We start from the raw sequence: 22,458 nt of genomic DNA, 5'->3' as shown, positions 1-22,458 counted from the left end.
TTGCTAAGGGGAGGGGGGTGGAGTCGGGGTCCGGACTACGGAGCACAGTGAAAGCAAAGAGGGGGTGAGCAGGCGCGAGAAGGAGGGATGGAAATGAAAATCCCGTCGTTCAAATGCAATTTCAAAGCTCTGTGAGCTCTAGCCAAGAGCCATGGGCGCACAAAGGGGACTTTGTCCGAGCAGCGGAGGCTCATGGGATAGGGGGACGAAGGAAGAATGCCCGCTGCCCGGCAGAAAGCTCAGTGGGACTGGCTGCCACTAAAGGCCTGTTTAGTCCCACTCTTGACATGCATCCTACACAAAATACCTTCTGTCTCCTCCGACCATTTTTTGTTGTTGTTAAATTACGCTGCACTATAAGAAAACAAAAGGGAAAAAAGAAGAAAAGAAGAAGAAGATGAACAAGCTCCATGGCATCTAATTGCAGGATTTTTTGTTCACCACTGTACACACAGTGACAGTGCAACTCTACACCATCTAATTCAACGCAATGGGAGGAACACAACAACAGACAATGTTTGTCCATGACATTCAGTATGCAGGACAGCCAGTGCACAGTGCCGTGGGGAGGGAGCAGAACTTAGGGTTGAATGCAGAGTGACCCCCTGAGGAGGACTCACTGAGAGCACAGTATTTATGCCAGGACAATGTAGCTCTGGAGATTTGTTATGATAGCTGATAGGGGCAAGCCTTCCAAGAGTTGCAAACAAGAGTTGAGAATGCTATACAGCCAGCGACGAGTGTAGCACCTGAGGGCCATGGTGTGGTCACACCAGGTCAGGTGGTCTGAATGCAATGATCACATCAAACCCCTATTTTGGACATGTCATTATAGGCAACAACAAAAATAAGTTCAAGCATTTAAAAAAAGGTGGTGGCTCAAGTGGTTAAAAGCTGCAGAACTCTCAATGCAAATGTCAGTTGACATGAATTAGCCACCCCTTCACGACATGTTAGTGTTTTTCATCATGTCCCAACTGAGTGTTGTTGTTCCGACTATCTGTCAGGACTGACCTTCTAATCCAATATGAGCAGCCTAACGTTAGAGATCCCTACCAGAGCTACATTACGCTGCCATCAGCGTTGTGCTTATCTTACCTGCTCCACAGGGAGCGTGGGTGCATTTGTGTCAGATGTGATGACCTGTGACATGTTCACAACGAAAATATAGCCTTATTTTATGGAGGGACAGACAGTACGCTGATAGGAAATGGGGAGAGAGATGGGGGAAAGACATGCAGTTAAGGCCGTCGGGATCGGGAGTCGAACCCGCGGCACACTGCCAGACTGGATTACCAGCCAAGGTGCCCAATCCACTGACTGATCTGACACGGATATAGTAGGTTAGAATCATCTGTTTGACTGTCACTTGGAAAGTTCGTGGCTGAGCATGGAAGCATAAACATCAAGGGTTGGTAAATATTGCTCTGATGTTTTCACATCCTATTTTTCAATTGATCATAACCTATGCAGATGAATATGATTGAAAACTTTATTCCTCTTAACTGTTAGTAAAGTTGGGGGAGACGAGCAGGAGCAGGAGCTTTGACGTTCTGATGTTGTTGATGTTATTTAATAGAATATATAGAGACCTGTGGGGCTCTGGTTTAAGTGGTTAATTTAAATGTGGTTGAACCGCATGTCAGTATAAAACATGTAAAAAATTGAAGTCTGCACACTGTAAGGGCCGATTCATACTCTTATTTTAGAGCCGAATAAAAGTCGGTTCGGCTCTGTAGAGCCTACAATGTGACGTCATTTGAGGTTCGGGGGGGCGGGTACCGTCCTAAAGTCGGCTCTTCGGTGCTACTGAAATTTTCTGACGAGCCGAAATCATTTCGGCACTACAGCGCCGAAACAGCGGTAAAATAGGAGTATGAATCAGCCCTAACTTTGTAAGGCTCCCAGTTACGCCTTGACTAGGAGCTTTACAAAGTTACAGTGTGCGGACTTCTATTTTTTTATATTGCCTTCTCCACTGTTGGTCCTGCACCTGCCATCCAGTAGATGTGCCAGTTCTATTCTTTCTCTAGTGAACCACATGTCAGCCCTCCAGTATTGGATGGTAGCAAAACAATTGTGTTAGTTTGGACGAATGCAGTGCAACAGGGACGCGGGGAGTCAAGCATCTTTCAGTACCTTCAAAGGAAGCATTACTTCAACTGCTGACGGCCCAATGGAGCCGTCATTGGGTCCATTATGTCCAAGTCTAGAGAGGAGACTGATGGTTATAGGCAGGGTTCAGTTTGTAAAAAAGAAAAGAAAAAAAAAAGACGAAGAAGAAGAAAGGAAAAAAAAGACAATGGCTAACTGCTTAGTATGTAAGATGATCTATTCACAACTGCCAACCAAGGCTCTACAGCAGGTGCTTAAAACAGCTCAGCACATCACCAACACTTAGCTGCCAGTTTAGCTTGGGACCTTTATACCTAGATTCTGTCATGTTTTCTCAATCACCATCAACAAAGGTCAGGGTTGGCATCTACAGTATCTGCCTCATGGCCAACTCTACACAGCCTTAATGCGAAGGTTTTTTTTATTATGAGCAATGAGTGATTGAGTCATTGATTCAAAAACATTGCCTTCATAACTAATTCTCTAATCACAGGAATGAAAATCACACCCGTGTGAAGTGAGGGGCGCAAATATATTAAAGTCTAACTCATGTTGATTAGGTGATGTAATGGTGATGTAAAACAAACGGTGCCAACACAAACATTAAACGCCATTAACAATAAAGAGACAATATGACGTAATGAAGTGCATTATGATGTAAATTTTCCCTTCATTGTCAATGGCGTTTACAAAACAAACATTGAACTAAAGACAAACATTAAACCTGTGTATAGGAGGGGCTCAAAAATACATGCTAGATACATGATCAGTATCATAGATTACACTCGATGGTGATTGGGACAGCTGGGAGGCGGCCTGGCAGTATCAGGGCCAGGGTGGGGGTACAGGTCCACAGGTCATGTTCTTGTTATCAAGATTAGTTTTTTGAGTGGTGCAACCACTCCTATACGGAGCTTTGTGTGTAGCTGTGTCCCTGGGTCCCTGGCTGTGTCCGAGCACGAAAATAGCGTTTGGTTGGTTTTCACCACCAATTATCACTGTTGCTCAGCATAACACACACACACACACACACACACACACACACACACACACACACACACACACACACACACACACACACACACACACACACACACACACACATATTAACTGTATATGATGATTGTGTATAGGAGGGGCTCAAAAATACATGCTAGATACATGATCAGTATCATAGATTACACTCGATGGTGATTGGGACAGCTGGGAGGCGGCCTGGCAGTATCAGGGCCAGGGTGGGGGTACAGGTCTGGGAGCTTTCAGGTAGGATGGGCCAAATGCCAGAAGGGTGCTTCTTGGCTGAAAACAACGTTTTGACAATTTTTTTTAAAGTTTTGAAAATAGGGATGCCAGGGTTAATCATTGTTAACATGTTTTTAATTAATTCTACATTTAAGTCTACATTTCCCAAAAGGAAGTTCAGTCTGGCCAACTACAGGGATAAAACATCCCCACCAGCCATGAAAATGAAGGAACAGGGCTATTGAAGTTTGTGAAAATATGAATATTCAAAATATGGCTGTGCGTACACATTTAGATCCTATGTTGACATTTGTAATGAAGTGGTAATACCCCAGAGGGAGATTGATATTAAAACATCCCATAGCTCAATTTATCAGGGTTTCATTTCCTTCAAATGTCCACAGGGAAATAACAAACATATTAAAACATAAAGCCCTGCATCATGCAAGAGTATAGTATCATCTAATGTAGTAATGTCACATACATATACGCTTAGGGTGACCAGATCCAAACTGTTCATTTGAGGGACAGACGTATCGCTTCACTTGACCCCGTCCCCCCATCCCACTTGTCCCACACAAGCCATACTGGAGTACCGGGTTAGCAACTTACTACTTGAGTTGCTATTAAATGCCTTGATGTCATACAGGTATTCGACCATTGGCTATCATTGATAAACTCCTCTGGTGTCTCACATTTTGTTTTAAAATCATGCTTTATTTTTATGCTATTTTATTAGGGCATTTTGAACACTGATGCAATTGCCTGCCAGTCACAATGTGGGACAGGGTCTCAATTTGTGGGACGCCTGAAAAGTCTTGGAAATGAGGGACTGTCCCACGCAAAGAGGGACATCTGGTCACCCTGTATACGCTCAGTGTCTCGTATACCTAAAGTCTATAGTATCATCTAATGTAGTAATGTCACATACATATACGCTCACAGTGTCTCTTATAGTATCATCTAATGTAGTAATGTCACATACATATACGCTCACAGTGTCTCTTATAGTATCATCTAATGTAGTAATGTCACATACATATACGCTCAGTGTCTCTTATAGTATCATCTAATGTAGTAATGTCACATACATATACGCTCAGTGTCTCTTATAGTATCATCTAATGTAGTAATGTCACATACATATACGCTCAGTGTCTCTTATAGTATCATCTAATGTAGTAATGTCACATACATATACGCTCACAGTGTCTCTTATAGTATCATCTAATGTAGTAATGTCACATACATATACGCTCAGTGTCTCTTATAGTATCATCTAATGTAGTAATGTCACATACATATACGCTCAGTGTCTCTTATAGTATCATCTAATATAGTAATGTCACATACATATACGCTCAGTGTCTCTTATAGTATCATCTAATATAGTAATGTCACATACATATACGCTCAGTGTCTCTTATAGTATCATCTAATGTAGTATGTCACATACATATACGCTCAGTGTCTCTTATAGTATCATCTAATATAGTAATGTCACATACATATACGCTCAGTGTCTGGTAAATGGTAAATTTATATAGCGCCTTTTATCCAAGGCGCTTTACATAGATTGTGCATTACATTCACCCATTCATACACCGATTGCGGCGGAAGCCATGCAAGGTACCAACCAGCACATCAGGAGCAATTTGGGGTTCAGTGTCTTGCCCAAGGACACTTCGACATGTAGACAGGAGGAGCCGGGATTCGAACCGCTGACACATGGATCATTGGACGACCTGCTCTACCTCCTGAGCCACAGCCGCCGTGTCTCTTATAGTATCATGTAATGTAGTAATGTCACATACACATACGCTCAGTGTCTCTTATACCTAAAGTCTTTCTTGATCGACTCACTTCAGTAGTCAGATACGGTAACCATAACATGGGTTACATCATTCTAAAAGGAGGTGAGAATGATTCATTGTCATTTCATCATTTGAGGTGAAGTGACCTTGTGGAAGTGATAACTATGACAGGATCATTAGTCAATATAACCTGCTTTCACTGCCGGAAGATGATCAGTAATAATTTAGAGTTTAGACCATGTTTTAGTCCAGTTTACTATCCGTTTATATGTTGGTTATTGTTCTCATGTTCTTGTTATCAAGATTAGTTTTTTGAGTGGTGCAACCACTCCTATACGGAGCTTTGTGTGTAGCTGTGTCCCTGGCTGTGTCCGAGCACGAAAATAGCGTTTGGTTGGTTTTCACCAGCAATTATCACTGTTGCTCAGCATAACACACACACACACACACACACACACACACACACACACACACACACACACACACACACACACACACACACACACACACACACACACACATATTAACTGTATATGATGATTTCAGGTGTGACAGTACAGTACAGTGACAGTACAGTACAGTACAGTAGAGGGACCCCCTGGGGACCCCCACACAGTAACTCTGTCATTTCTCAACCGTTTCGGACGGTTTTTTGGCTTGCGCAAGTAACTAGAAATGCACTCTGTTGCGGTGCCAACTTTGCACACAAGTAGGCCTACATAGCACGCAAGTACTGCTACTAACTAATGTCTATTACAACTGCTGTTCTAAATCCTTAGGACTGTTATTGACCTTATACCTACCTTGAAGCGTACCTTAGTTACGTCACACACACACACACACACACACACACACACACACACACACACACACACACACACACACACACACACACACACACACACACACACACACACACACACACACACACACAATAAGAATAGCTATCGAAGTAATATTCAAAATCTACTTTGAATCTACCTAGAAAAGGGGGGGGGTTAGGAAACTGGTTCTCAAAGTGGGGTCCAGAGACCTCCGGAGGTCCTTAAAGAGGTTCCAAGCGGTCCCCAGCAAAATGAGTTGATATAGCATCACAATCAGTTTATCATCACCATTAAGCACTATTTTATACTTACAGTAGGCTATTCAAAAATAAGCGATCTGCAAGCAAAAACAAATCTTCTCTTCTGGAAGTCCCTGGAACATCATCTTTTCAGGTGGGGAGAGGGGGGGTCCATGGTCAAATTTGGGGGCAATTTGGGGGTCCTTGACGTAAAAATGTTTGAGAACGACTGGGTTAGGACATGCAGTCTCTGCCGTGTCCATCTGACCAAACAAGAGGATCTTTTTAGGCCAGACAGCAGACAAGGCCGTCCCCTGGGGGCACGCACATTTCTCAGACAGAGAGAGAGGGACAAGGAGGGCAGAGAACAACAGAAAGAAGGTACAGTACATGCTTGCGTGCCAGGCTCCTCACACTGCAGCTGCTCTCAGACAGACCTCTGGCTTGCCTCTGGCCTATTCACAGGGGGCTTGTTGCCTCTGCTGGAGTTAAACCTAAACCTTTAGTTTGATTTTATGGAGCTTTTTAAGGACAACTTTGGGTTTTTTCAACCAAGGTTGATGTTTTACATTGTTATTAGAGAAAGTAAAAGATGAGTGGTTTTTTTTGTTACTTTCTTTCGTTTTAACGATTTTAGCTATTTTTGACAGGGGGCAGGGGCATTCGAACAAGTGGCTAAAGTAAATATATATATATATATTACAAAGTTTTATGGTGATTTCTTTATTATTACTTACTATAGTACTGTCCTACTAGACCCCAGGAAATTACATCTGGCCACAGTAGTTGTTTTCCATGTGTCTGAACGAACAACTGACTACTAGGGGGCCATATTGTGTGTCATAGGCTCAATATGTCAGTTTGTCACCTCCCTCTTCACATTAAATAGATCCTGTGATCTTTTGTGGCCAGATGTAATTTCCCGAGGTACCGTCAAATTTCATCAAAAAATACATATTTAGCCACTTAAAATCCCGCTAAAATCGTTACAATTAAAGAAAGCAGCAAATGAAAAAAATGAACACTCATTTACTTTCTCTAATAACAACCTAAAACATGAACCTTGGTTAAAAAAACAAAAACAAAGTTGTCCTTTAACATGGTTGGTGTCATTGCTATTCTGTTTAAAGAATCAAAGAAGAAAAAAGACAAAGGGTTTGCTCTCCTGACAGTAATACATTATATCGGGGCGCCCGCTGGCCTAGTGGTCCAGGCACATGCCACATATAGGCTCTGGCCTTTGCTGCCTGTCTCCCTCTTCACTGTAACTATCAATAAAGGCACAAAAGCCAAAAAGAATTAATAATAATACATTATATTATATTGTGTGTGTGTGTGTGTGTGTGTGTGTGTGTGTGTGTGTGTGTGTGTGTGTGTGTGTGTGTGTGTGTGTGTGTGTGTGTGTGTGTGCGTGTGTAATGACTGCCCTACCTCACCATAGAAACCGACAGTGACGTTATGTGACAGAATAGCCCTGCCTGACGCCCAGAAGCCTTAATCTGTCCTTGATCGGTGGCTGATTGGTTTCCAGTGCCAGAGACCAGTGTTATGTGGTCACATTGGGGGCTCGGCCCTGCCTGAATCCCTAATATTCAGCCTAAAGCCTAATGTCTCTCTTGGACAAGGGGGGGGGGGGTGATTCCCATTTGAGTGAGTGACAGATGTTTGGTTTCCAATCCAGGAGGTTTCACTAACTGATGACTTGAGTGATGACATAAAGGAACCCTGTCCCACATGATAAAAGCAAACAAACCCCGGTCAGTAAATTATACAGGGTTATCGTCGAGACGATACAATATCTCCACGATATGCCTTTTCACAAATATCTTACATGTTGTGATACAGTGAATGCACATTCTATGATTTGCAGTTCTATACCTTAATTTAGACTTCTGTAGAATGCCGGTTTCATTCACAAAAAACAAGTATTTTGGTCTAAATGTTCTCTTACTCCTTTTTCTTTTATTTATTTTTCTTTTCGCATGAAATAATATCGTGATAATATCGTGTATCGTGATACTGCTTGAGGAAATATCGTGATATTATATTTTTCCATATCGCCCATCCCTAACAGTGTATGTTTTCCTGTTTGTGTTGTAATTACAGTTCTTTGGTGCACGCCGTGCACTCCATTAACACCATTGCTTTTCCATGACAATCTTTTACATAACATCAACAGCATTTACACTACGTTACCCCTATGGACCGCAGTGTCTCAGTGTGGACTGTAAATAAAATATGGTGCCAACAGAAGCACTGTTTTCCATGAATGGAGAAATACAACCGAGGCCATCATCAAACCCTGATTTGTAAGGTGTCTATTACCTCAACCGGACTCCACAGCTTTTAACTACCAGTTAAACCCTATACAGCTCAGTGGCCTTGTGGTTAGAGTGTCCGCCCTGAGACTGGGAGGTCGGGGTTCGATCCCCGGCCGGGTCATACCACCAAAGACTAACCCTATACACTTGACAGGACCCCTGTTTTCTTCACCAAAATCAGCAGCAATGCAACTCGTGAAACAATGCAGCAATATGCAAATCAGCTGTTTTTGCCAAATGTTTAGCTTATGTTTGCTGAATGTTTGTCAAATATGACATGCACAGAGTAGAGATTCTAGGATCCAAGTGGTTAATTATTTTGGGGCGATAATAAACGGCAATTCTTTATCTTTAGCGTCGCGTTATAATCATCGACAGCAAACATTGCGATTATGGGATCAAGTGATACCAAGTAAAACACTCATTCAACCCTTCACTCCCTCATTGTACCCACCTGCTCATGCATGCACAACATCAGTGGCGTGCACAGACATTTAGAGGGGCAGGTGCTCAAGTGAAAAAAGGGCACCTTGTGCAGCGCGTGGAACCGTCCGTTTTTTTTTCTTCAAAAGGGCACATTGCCAAAAGGGCAGGGGGTGCTCTAGCACCCCCTAGTGTCTATCTGTGCACACCACTGCACAACATGGTGCAGTGGTGCACCCACCCTGGCAGGGTGAACGGTTAACTCTAAGAGAATGCAAAAACCCACACATCCAATAATGGACTTCAAGAATCTATGAAGTGAAGACCCCAACCACCACAGTGCATGTTGTACGCACAGTAAAATTGTCAGTGTGCATGAGCAGTGGTTCTCAAAGTGGGGTCCAGGGACACTATAGTGTTAACACCCAGCATTTTGCTGTGCAGCGTTCGACCCACTTCTGCACGCCCTTCCCTTGACTTATAGTCCATTGCCTGAGCCAAGGTCAACGCATTATCCAGGGCACACACAGGATCACTGGGCATGCCCCTCCCCCAACCCCCTACCACCAGGACTACATGACTCCAGGGTCTTGCAGACACACACACACACACACACACACACACACACACACACACACACACACACACACACACACACACACACACACACACACACACACACACACACACACACACACACACACACACACACACGTGCACGTACGCACTATGCACACACACATACTGTGCTAGGGCTGCAACTATTGATTATTTACTTAGCTATTATTCAATAAATAACTTGGTTAATCAGATAATCGATTAAGCATTAACTTGTACTTTGCCATACAAATGTGGCGTGAACAAATTGTGAAAATAGCAGGTCTCCAAGATCACACAATCCATTGTAAGATTGTAGATCAACTATTTCGATTTTTCACTTTTTTTTATGTTTTTGATATTTTCTTGCTTGTAAATGACATGCCCAAAATAGGGATCAATTCCGAATAGATTATTGTATTAATCTATTGAATATCAATTAGGCCTACTGCTTATAATCAATCAATTCAATTAGTTAGATTTAGTGTTGCACCCCTAACACACACACACACACACACACACACACACAACGCACGCACGCACGCACGCACGCACGCACGCACGCACGCACGCACGCACGCACGCACGCACGCACGCACGCACGCACGCACGCACGCACGCACGCACGCACGCACGCACGCACGCACACGCGTCCATTGGGCAAATGGCATCAGTCAATCTGAACTAAATCATAGACGAATGCTTGCCCCAATGCCCCATGCTGTGGCTGTCACTTGCTGGCCGCGTGTCCGTTTGGTCGTGTCTGTGTGTCTGTGTGTACGTGTGTACGTGTGTCTGTGTGGCTGTGTGTCTGTGTGTCTGTGTGTCTGTGTGTGTGTGTGTGTGTGTGTGTGTGTGTGTGTGTGTGTGTGTGTGTGTGTGTGTGTGTGTGTGTGTGTGTGTGTGTGTGTGTGTGGTGAGAACAACTTTATAACTGTCCTGTAATTATTGTTTTAGTGAAGTCTGTCTTGGAGAGACGTGGTGTTAAGTAGAACCTATATAGAACCCATGTCGCAGTACTATTATAGCTGCCGTTGTGGCGGTTTGAAGAAGTAATAATAACAGTTGGATTGCACTGTCGATCCACTTCCCACAGCACACAGTTTGGGACATGACATGTCAGTCCGGAACCAGACAAAGGAACAGTTTGATTATTATTGTTTTTTTATGTTGAGTTAACCATTTGTAACTCTGAGAGACTCTCATTCTTACACCCTTTGTTAAATGAACTCTCGTACTAGTTTGTTGTGAATGGCCCCAAACAATGACGCAACAGCAGCCAACTACATTATATGTAGTACATGCACGCATGTGGGTACAAACATGCCCGTGGGTTCCGCCACACATGCGGAACCCACAGGCTACACACGCTCGCACACACGTGCACAGTGAAATCCTGTGTTCATACATTTGTAACTCAGAGAGTATACAAATGTCCATAAGGGACAGAGTTAAAGGTGGTGTAAGTGATAGTTTTGGGGTTAAAACAAAAAGTTTAATGTTAAGTTCTATATTGTGATTTGTGATGATAGTAATCATCGCTATAGAATAGTATCCCTATCTCTCCAGCTCTTTAGTAAACAGAAAATACATTTCAGGTGAGTTACACATTTCAGTGATTTCACCCATTCAGGAGAGAGAACCCCACTATAAGTTCCAGTTTCAATTTTGTATGCTCATCTATTTGTTTCATAACATCCCCTTTCGCTTGTCTAACCGTTTTATCTTGCATGAGTTCTCTCTCCTAATTTATCCTGAAAATGTATTTTCTGTTTACCTCAAGATCTGTAGAGACGGGGAGAACCCTGTCACTGAACAAACACTCAGCAGCAGAGATTACAATCAGAATATCGAGCTACTTAACACTTATTCCAAAATCACTATACAGCACCATTAAAAAAAACACTCAGGATTTTACTGCGTGCCCTTTCACTCTGACACCCATATCATCGGTCAGTTCACTCCTATCTGAACGCCAATTACTTCCACACCAAGTCCTCACCCCTGTCTGTCCAAACAAACTCGTCACTTGGTCGAGGGAAGCGCGGCTATTTCCTGCCACTAAGTGGAGTCAGCAAAGTCCCCTGGGTGACAGTAAGTCGCGCGAGGCGTTTTCCGTTTCCTGGGAGAGGGAGGGGGGGTTATCAGACTAATCGGCCCTGACGTGGGCTGCGTCGGTACTCACTGAGAGGTTTGAGGATGCTGCTGGCCTCGTCGTTGTTTTCTGCATCCGACTTGTCATAGGCGTTCTCCATCAACCTCTCCTTTCTGTCCTTGTGGCCCCCCGCTTTCCGGCGATGACGTCGCCGGCGGCGGTAGCTCTTGGGCACGTGCACGCCAATGTAAATGGTGTGGTGTCCTGTTCAGGGGAGGGTGGAGAAAGGAACAGTGAGGTTATAACACTCACATACACACACACGCACGCTGTGTCATTACATTTGTTGCCCAAACAATGGGTTTCCCATTGTTATGGGTCGTGAGTAAATGTCCCTTTTTTAACGTTTCTAGATGTTCAGGCCACCCGAACATCTAGAGGTCGGTCCGCAAGACCGTTCCATCACACCAATGTTGCCGATCAGACTCATGACGACACGGTTTGTTTAGGTCTGATGTCATGCTGTCACAGTCAGCATGCCATATTTGGGTGTAGCTGCAGTGGGAACTCCATATATGGTTATGTCTGCTCCATGGTGAACTCTTTAGTGAACTCTATTATGTGTCTGAGTGCATCGTAGTGAAGTCTATATATGGTTATATCTGAGCCAACTCAACTCAACTACATTTTTATTTATAGAGCACATTTTAAATGACTGAAGGCCAACACAATACAACGCAGCAGGAGAAACAATGATGCAAAATGATGTACAGTACTAGTTTATGCAACAATTGAAAAACTGGTTAAAATATACATAAAAAGAATGAGGTGAAATAAATATTATTATTATCAAATGTAGCTGTAATCAAAAACCACAAATAAAAGAATCTGTTTTCAGTAGTGATTTAAAGATGGAGTGCAGTGATTTTTGTATTTTTTCCAGTTTATCATGTGTTTATGAGGTGACAGTACTTCATTAGACCCCTTGGTGTGGTTTTTATGTGCAATGATTTCTTCCCTTTGTATTTAGGGTTTCTTCCTGGAGGCTGAAACCATGACAAAAACAGTGATATAGTGACATCACAATATCCCCTCCCCTAACCCCTCCCCCCTATATCATACAACAGCTGTGGGTGCTGCTTCAGTTCAGGTGGATCACCACCCTTCACCACCCACCAGGCAAACCAGGTATACTGGTGGGCGTGTTCCCATAAAACATAATTTTAACAAATACTGTAGGCCTACACTTTTTTGAAAAATAATCTTCCTCCTTACATATAATACATATTACAATAATAATACCTTATGATCATGTTTTTTTTGGGGGGGGGGGCTATTCATATTCAGAGTTCATAGTTAACTCTATATATGGTTATGTCTGAGTGGTAGTGAATTCTATATTATATCTGAGTCATATCTGAGCTCCAGAGGCAAATTCAAAGGAAACAAACAGCAGAGGGCGCTGTTTTTCCCACTTCCCAGATTGTAGTGAACTCAGATATCATATAACCCACCCTTTAGCCAATTTTAATATAGGAAGAAAACAAAATCATGCTCTGAGGTCCACATTGCCAATGACGAAAAAGAAAAACAAATATTATTCACCACTGTATGAATAGCTCTCGGTTGCTGGGCGATAAATCGATCAATAAAACAGTTTTATTCACGGCCCATAACTAAGGTGTCGATTACACATTTTATGTTTCGGGTGAATAAAATGAGATTACACAGGCATTTTTACTTCCGGTTCACGGGCCGGGAGTTTCTGGTCAAAATAAGAGTATGTTGCACTGGAAAAAGACTGTGGCATTGGCGGAATAATTCATTAATTAATTAATCAATAGAGACAGTCAATGAGTTAAGAGATAGTGAAAATAGCAGACCCTCATTTGGTTCCTAACTATCAATCAATCATTTAGCTGAGGACCCTGTGGGCGTCCTTGAACATGACTTTGAGAACCTACTAACCTACAGTAGCATTAAGTCAGTCCTTCATCGACCGGTGGTAACACAATTTATTGTCAGTGGTGGAAAGTAACTAAGTACATTTACTTAAGTACTGTACTTAAGTACAATTTTGAGTATCAATTGAGTTGATTGAGTATTTCCAATTTCCAATACTGTTATTTGTACTCCACTACATCTCAGAGGCACTATACTTACTCCACTATATTTATTGAAAACTTATTTACAACTTACTTTGATTATTATTACAAAACACATATAAAACACTTCAGCCCTATACATTTTGGCCATTTGAAAATAGCCGATCTACAAGCTCACAAAAAATGGGAAATGGGGCATTCTGCATAGTGACTACTGACTACTTTTGGTATACTTTAACTAAGTACATTTTGATGCCAATACTTTCATATTTTTATTCAAGAATTTTCCACCACTGCACAATTGTTTCCAGGTGAACTTTGACACAAGACTCTGTGTACCGAGTTGAAGGATGACGTAGGTTGATGACAGCACAAGATGAGGGCCCTAAACATCTACACAGACGACGTGACCATGATAGAGTAACACTGTTTACATGATATTTTCATCTTTTTATGTTTTCTTTTGTAAATCAAGCCACCACTTCATTGTACCGTGCAAAAGTAGTGACAGGCTCACGAGCTCACAACATATCGTATCATGTGTTCTAAGCTTGTACATCTGCTATTTTTTTTAAGTAAAAGGGTGTCACAGTGTGTCTGTGGCTTTTAGAAATATTTAACCAATAAAACACACATTCAAACAAAGGTATTTTCTCCCCCTGAAAAGTAACCGTTTTGGACATTACACCTGACAGCGACGATATACTGCAATGATGGCATTTCTCAATACAATGAAACCAGGATTTTTTTCATCCCGTGGCCCCAAGAATACAACCAAATGAGAGAAAGACTTGTGGGTTCTGGGCTGTAGAATTTGCAGTACACTGTCAAACTAAATATTTGGAGTGGAAAAGATGTAGCAGGTAGCAGTGAAGTCTTCACGACTACTTGCAGGCCTCCACAGTTGTGGAAAATAAGTATTCTTATTCAAGTACTGTAACATTTTTAGGCACCTTTATTTGACTGTAGTATGTCCATTTTTTAATACTTTATACTTCTACTTCACTACATGTCAGAGTATATACTTACTATTTGATCGCTTTATTTACTTTGCTCACAAGCTTGTAGATCTGTTATTTTCAAAAAATGTTAAATATATGAGTACTTTTAACGTTTGCACTTTTATTTAGTACCTTTACTCAATTAAAATGTTGAATACAGGCATACTTGTAACAGATTATTTTTTTGTATTGTGGTAATGCTACTTTTACTTTTTACTTGTTCTTTGTTTTAAGTGAGTACTTCCAGCATCGTGTCACCGCGCAGACCCAGCAGGACCAGCGCTCTCACACATCGCTGGTAGGCTTGGGGTCAGTAAGAACAAGCAGACTGGACTGTTTCATAATACACACAACGGCTATGCTTCACCGCCTTCACTCCAACAATGTGTATACATTCTGAAAACTCTTGGTTATTTATTTATTTATTTGTTTATGTATTATGATCAAAAGAAACCAAACCATACTCAAAATAAAAGTATTCACTTTTTTTGTTTTGTTTTTGTAAGGTGACCAGTTACAGCTCCCCCCCCCCCCCCCCCCCCCCGCCATTTGGGTCGCCCAAGGATATTACTTCAATTTCCCCCACGTGGAATTGTCTTTACGTAATAGGGTTTCAGCTGTGCAACCAAGACCAGCTGACAATGCTGGTTCATAAACCAGTTGAATGGTTGCTGTGGATAAAGGGTCACACTGGCAGTGAAAGTGAAATTGTTTAGCTATTTGCTTGAAAAACTGCTAGCTTTATGGTGATGGTAATCACTGACAAGCAGAATACAATACACCAAAACAAACAAACATAATAATAATAATTATAATAATAATTGTTTTAGAAGTTCTTCTTAGCTCTGTTAAAACGGTTCAGTTAGCTAGTTTTGCAGACCCTTGAGCCTTTTACTGTTGTTTTGTATTGCCATTATCAAGCATTGTAAGAATGAGGATTCTCATAGACAGCATGTGTAGATGGTAATGATTATTCAAGAATCACAATTTAGTGGCATGTTACTGATGATTAGAACTATACTATGACTGTGAGAAAAGAGTCAGGTTGTATTTTATTCTCAGTGTAGACATCAGCAGCTGTCCTGTACAAAGGCTCCATGATATCAGTGTAAAATGATGCCCTTTGAAGGGACTCTGGGAAGCTCTGGACCACACACTGCACATGACACTACCAGGATGCGGCTGAGCCCCTCAAAACAACAGACAATGATACTGTATCCATCTAAGCACAACGGCACTCTTTATTCACTTCCATCACAAACACAATGCCTTGTGTTTGGGGGTTCATCTAAATTCACTGACGTTGACGGACCTTTGGTGAGAATCTAGAAAAGATGCAAAACCCTGAACAATTTGAGGAAAGGGAACAACAGAAGTGAATCTAATTTGATTTAATAAAGTATTTTTTTATACGATACTCAGAGATTCTTTGGCCTGAGAGTTGCGTAGGTTATCTATCGATCGACCGACCGACAGACAGACAGACAGACACACAGACACACAAGCATACTGTAGCCAGCCAACCAGCCAGCCAGACAGACAGACAGACAGACAGACAGACAGACAGACAGACAGACAGACACACAGACACACAGACACACAGACACACAGACACACAGACACACAGACACACAGACATACTGTAGCCACTAGCCAGCCAGCCAGCCAGACAGACAGACAGACAGACAGACAGACAGACAGACAGACAGACAGACAGACAGACAGACAGACATGCACAGACAGACAGACAGACAGACAGACAGACAGACGGAGACAGAGAGTTGGAGACAGAACCGGCACAACCAAAACATGGCACGTTTACAGTGTTTATGCCATAACATAAAAACACCAGATCAATCGCGCATGATTGATGCACTGCCTGCACTGGCAAAGTCATGTAGGCTACTAAACTTTAGGCTTACTTTGCAGTAAGCTCAATGGAGAGGCGACATTGATTACGACAGTAATTACGCCAAATTAAATTTGGTTCTGCCTGTGTGCTGCTCCACAGACTGTAAATGGGTCATTGAGGACTTTTACTGTGACGCTGTTGGGTCTGAAACACAAAATGTTCTCCAAGATAATGACTGGGTATCATCAGAGTGACCTTTTTACTGGTTGCCAAGTCATTCTTAATTCAAAGTCATTCTTAATGTAGCCCATACACAGTAAAATCCTTGGGCCATTTTTACACTCGCACATAAATTAACAGAACACAGTGTATTTTTGCTGTGTAGATGGGGAAGAGATTACACTACAGATTATATTTTCTCACCATGGTAGACATTGATGGGTAATAAAGATTAACGTTTAAAATGCTTTTGGACTAAATGGTAAATGGCAACATTAATTGACCCAAATGATACACCACCGTATGTATGATCCACTGGCATTGTGATCACTGGAGTGATAGATATGACAAGAGAGAGAGAGAGAGAGAGAGAGAGAGAGAGAGAGAGAGAGAGAGAGAGAGAGAGAGAAGAGTGATGGATGAGGAAACAAAAACGAATCGAGGGAGCTGGAAAGTAAGATTTGCGTACTGCCAGTAACAGCTTTGTTAAAAGACTTCCGCTTCTTTCTCGTTTGGAAGAGGAACTTCTATTGGAGAATGAGATCACAGCCTTGTGTTTGCTGGGAGGTTTGTTTAGTTCGATGGATTGCTGCGAAGCAGCGACACCGATGCCAGTTTCCCCAGTAACCAGGCCACTGGAAATGACCCAGGCCAATGGGGAAGGTGCATGGCAACTTGCCACACAGTGCCCACAGCATGCTAATAGTGTTGTGGCTTTAAACTACTGTTAGATTGGGAGGGAGGGAGGGAGGGAGAGAGAGGGGGAGAGAGAGAGAGAGAGAGAGAGAGAGAGAGAGAGAGAGAGAGAAGGTGAGCAAGGTGCAAATTGTTTTACTTTTTTTCTACCATTCAGTAACTTTTTTCTACCCCAGAATGAACTATGGTATTTTGGGTGGTCTTTTCTGACAGATATGGAAGATGCACATCTCAACCTATTGGACTGTAAAATGTCATTTTATGATCAGGATCATACTAGGATCATACTGGTGATCTGGCATGTTCAGCCTAACCATGACTCTCAGTATACATTTATTTACAGACTACAGATTTTCCAATTTTTCATCATCATATGGTGGTTTGTTTGATTTTCAAGGAAGCTATTGGATTCAGTTAATTTCAGTATGGTATGTAAATCAACTTGAAGACAGACTCAAAGTGTAGTTTTTGCTGTGTTTTAATCCACTGATCTGAAAAGTCTCGCTGGAAATAGTCCCTGAAGAAAAGAGAATATTTAGCAAAAAATGTTCGGTGAAGTATAAATGACTTTGGCAAAAATGTGTATGCAAATCTGAAAATAAAGACAGTAATGGAAAAATGTACTGCCTATGTTTATGCATGACATAGCTGTGAATAGAGCACCGGTATGGTCCTTTAAGAATGCTATTGCTTTCATATGTCATGTCTTCAGTTCACAAAACACACATGGCCTGCATGCTGTGTTGTCCCTTGACAATCTGTGACAGGTCAGGTGAGTCAGCCATGCATGAATTCATCTACTGCACTACTGAGTATTATCACCATAGCTCTGGGACATGATTCAAATACCCAAAGATTAGCTGATAACGTCTGAACACTGTACGAGGCAATATCACAGGCTAATCAGTGTAAAATATATAATATAATAGTCTGATCACGCACAAGGCTCCCGTAGCCAAACGATAAGAGATCTCTGTACATCTAAATTCGCTAAAAACTGAGTGAATTTAGTTTTTCCCAGACATAGCAGTATGTGCAGATCTCTGATCATCTGCAGCTACATGAGACTAGTCAAACACTAGCAGGCCTGTCCCTTGCACAATGTGAGAAAAGTAAAGTACTGTACTGCACTTTCTTTTTCCTTTTTTTGTTATCAGGCTTTCCTTCAGTCAACATATCTGCTTGGGGTCAGCACAATGAGGGACTGAACAAGAGTGAGTCTCCAAGGAGGCTTCAAAAGCCCCCGGCCACACTCACACGGCCACACGCACGCACACACGCACACACACACACACACACACACACATTGAGGGCGTTAGGACACTGCTTACTTGCAGGAGGTGAGAGATATTACCGCAGGGTTCAGGGTAAGGTGAATAGTTAAAGGAACCTGATAAAAGAACACTTCTTGAGGATGGCTACTAACTACTAGTAGGTTACATTCCATGACTCGGCTATAAGTAAGCATTGCCGAGCCATGAGGCCCATAGGGCAAGAGCCTATCTGCTGTTTCTGTAGCATGAGGCAGCTTGATGTACAAGTACAACCCCTGGACATGATGTACTCCCCCTGGACATGACGCTAGTATGTCGCAGGGACTTACCCCCAATCAAAGCCTTGATAGTGAGTGCCAAGCAGGGAGGCACTGGGTCCCATTTTTCAGAGCATGATCGTACCCCAGTCCCAGGGCAGACAGCCAGACACTCTAACCACAACGCCACTGACTCTATCAATCAATCATAGTTAAAGGCAGTCCGTTTACAGACTTAAACAAAAGAAATGGGTCACCTCAATACCAAAAATATAAAATACCAGAGGAGGATTTTTTAACCTCTAGGTCCAAGAGGTGAACATTTGTAATCTCTATCCGAGTGGTCCAGAATAGGATTTTGAATACCGGGAGTTAAAACAATTATAATAATAATAATACAAAAAAGAAAAGAGATTGAGATCATAGAGTTGGCTCAGCAAACTGTGTCAATAATAAACTTTGATAAGTGAGTTTGATTGATCAAAAATCTATATGTGATCCACTCGGATAGGGGATACAAGTTTTTAACTCTTGGGTCCGTGATTAGCTCTTGATATAAGGACTAAGGTGCTTTCCACACGAGGACGTCTCGGGCTGTTCCCCGCGCAAGTTTGTGAACGATATAAAACTTTCCGCATTTCTACACACCCCTTTACGTAAGTGCTTTACAATGTGTGTGTTGCAATTACATTCACACATACATTCACACATGGGGATAGTGGAGGAAACCATGAAAGGCACCACCCTCATCATCTTACTCAAGCAGTGTCTTTGCTTGACACAAAGCTAAGCAGGGTTGAACCAGGAAACAGTGTTTTTACAGTGTCATAGTTTTTTTTTTTTTTTTTTACACGGCTAATGTTTGTAAACATTGGAGTAAAACAGACCTACAGTATATTTTAATATCTAAGTTAAAAACACAATTTCACAGCAGGTGTCAGCTTTTTCTCTATGAGAACTATAAATATACAGTATATGCTTTTAAATAGTTGTAAGTTTGCATGAGGTTTACTCCTGACCTGCTGTGAGTTGGCAGAATAAGTTAACCACTTTCAACTTAGTGTCCCTACATTGGACATGTCAGTTGAGTATAGGCGAGAAATCTTCAAAAATGTAAATAATTAAGCTCACAGGGTGTCATGGTGCGACACAGTGTGAGCTTGAAAATGGGCTGTTTTTGCTCCTGGAAACCATTGTACAGTAGGCCATACAGTTGGGTGCCACCGATATTGTCCCTTATCATTTGACCCATTTAGGCCTGACCTCAAAATTTAAAAAAATCCTTCTAAATCCTCCAGATTTTTTAAAGATAGCAGACCTACAAGCTCGTAGCGCGCCACTCGGTGGCGCGCTATGAGCTTGTAGATCTGCTATTTTTCAATAGCTAAATTATAACATAATTATAACGAAAGGGGTTCCCGCCCAAAATGGGTTAACTGTCCTTTTGCGCAGATCACGCAAACCTCAGCAAAAAGAAAAGGACAATATCGATGGCCTCCAACTGTAAGTACAAAATAGGGCTTAAGTGGCCATTTTTGCATCAAAAGAAGTTCTATCTTTGTTGTTGTTGGAGAAGTTAGAGAAATAAACACACGTAGAACTCCTAATTATGTTCTAAATAAACTATCTAAAAGCTCACAATGCGTAACATTTTGACGCACCATTATGTCATGAGGTGATGCGTTGAGTCTACAATAACATGCCTAAGATATGATATGGACGCCAGAGATGCTTAAAATATACCTTATTTGGGTTGACCTATAGAATTTGCCTCTGTATTGGGAAATGAAGGTGCACTATTGATAGATAAAAATAATTAGAAATAACGTAGTTGTATATTATATATATATATTGTGTAAATTGCAATAATATGTGTGGTTGTCACAAAATCTTAAGACACATCTGGACTCAAGGCACAATAACACTGACATAGAGGAAGTGCATTGAAATCTGGTATGAACCCATTTCTGAATACTTGGTCCATCATGGACTTGAGCTGATAGTGTGCCTAGTCCATTTTCATACAATGTCCATCTCCTCAAATTGGCTTACGTAATTAAATATTTAAATACGTTACTAATACTACTAATAGGAAAACTTCCTAATAAGAAAATAGGGGGGAGAAAATTACAGGACAGTGTTGTAGATAAAGAGGGTGGGGTTTGAACAACTTTGAAGGAAACTTTAACCTTGGTAAATGTTTTCAATTCACTACATTGGAGTGACTTCCTTTGACTTTTATGGAACACTTTAGTGACAGAATTACATTATACCTGCGTTGAGTGATCCCTGAACCCAGATGAAAAAAATAAACATCTCAGCACTCCTACTAGCTTCAGAGCAGTAGGTTATATATACAGTATTAGCAGCAGAAATATTACAAGAATGCTTTTCACTTCAGTACCCAAGTACAGCATATGCTTGGAGTTTTCTTTGTTGTTTCATTTCAATTTCTCCTGGGCCTAGATCTGTACCTCACAAACTGCAGGATGTCTGAACGATATGAAGGCATGAGGTGCTTGTGGCTTAGGGACACGGCGTCGTAATTATTCCTCAATGGGGAGGGACAGGCAGGCATACAACAACAAGTGCATTGTAATAGGTGGGAAGGGAGTGCTCTTACCTTCTACCTCCTCCTCATCGCAGACGTGCTTGACGAAGGATGCCCCACGGTCCAGCACGGCCTCGTCCTCCATCCTGTAGTAGTAGAAGAGAAAGAATGACTGCTCACACCTTTGCTCCCGTGACAGAGTGGAAGTGGAGCCATAGCTCTTAGGCTGGTTCACCTGCAGCGTGTTAGGACTGGGACTGAGTCTGGTACTGCTGGAGATGCTCATTTCCACCCATTAAAGAATCATTGACAAATACCTCTCCCAACTCCCCTTAAGCTGAGAAATGGAAACGGTACACCACACAACAACAACAGATTTGCTATGGGGGAAGACCACCCAGCGCTTGTGGTCCCGCAGTGGGTCAATGTGGCGTAGCCTGTAGGTATGCTGTGACGTAGGTAATCCGGTGCTGGGGCAGTGAGGGGTGAGGCAGGAGTGGGCGGCCTCCGTATTTCCTCTAATTGATTGTGATGGGCGGGAGTGACAGGCAGCCGGTTGTGTACAAATCATCCAACTGACAGGCAGCGTGCAAGTCTGCTTGCAGCTAATGTGAAACAAAATTAGCTTTATTCATAATAGAAAACACCACCTAAACGTAAAGTTGGTCGGTCAGTTATTGTTTTGTTCATTTGAAAGGAACCCCGTATATACTATACACACCATGTGTGTGTGTACACACACACACACACACACACACACACACACACACACACACACACACACACACACACACACACACACACACACACACACACACACACACACACACACA

The 22,458-nt window shown here is 42.1% G+C and overlaps 1 protein-coding gene across 1 annotated transcript in view; it reads right to left on the bottom strand.

The window, feature by feature from the left end:
• The window catches only part of slc4a4a (solute carrier family 4 member 4a), a 94,072-nt gene extending 72,285 nt beyond the window's left edge, over nt 1-21,787 (bottom strand). Inside the window, exons 1-2 of the mRNA XM_079517186.1 lie at nt 21,698-21,787; nt 11,761-11,934 (exon numbers count right to left, since the gene is read on the bottom strand). Of these exons, the coding sequence (XP_079373312.1) occupies nt 11,761-11,934; nt 21,698-21,770 (247 nt within the window). The 5' untranslated portion in view covers nt 21,771-21,787. The remainder of the gene's footprint in view (nt 1-11,760; nt 11,935-21,697) is intronic.
• Between the last annotated feature and the right edge of the window lie 671 nt (nt 21,788-22,458).

Source organism: Electrona antarctica, assembly GCF_951216825.1.
Source record: "Electrona antarctica genome assembly, chromosome: 12".
In the NCBI taxonomy this organism is placed as follows: domain Eukaryota; kingdom Metazoa; phylum Chordata; class Actinopteri; order Myctophiformes; family Myctophidae; genus Electrona; species Electrona antarctica.
The sequence above is the reverse complement of the archived record's forward strand: the minus strand, read 5'-3'. Positions and strand labels throughout refer to the sequence as shown.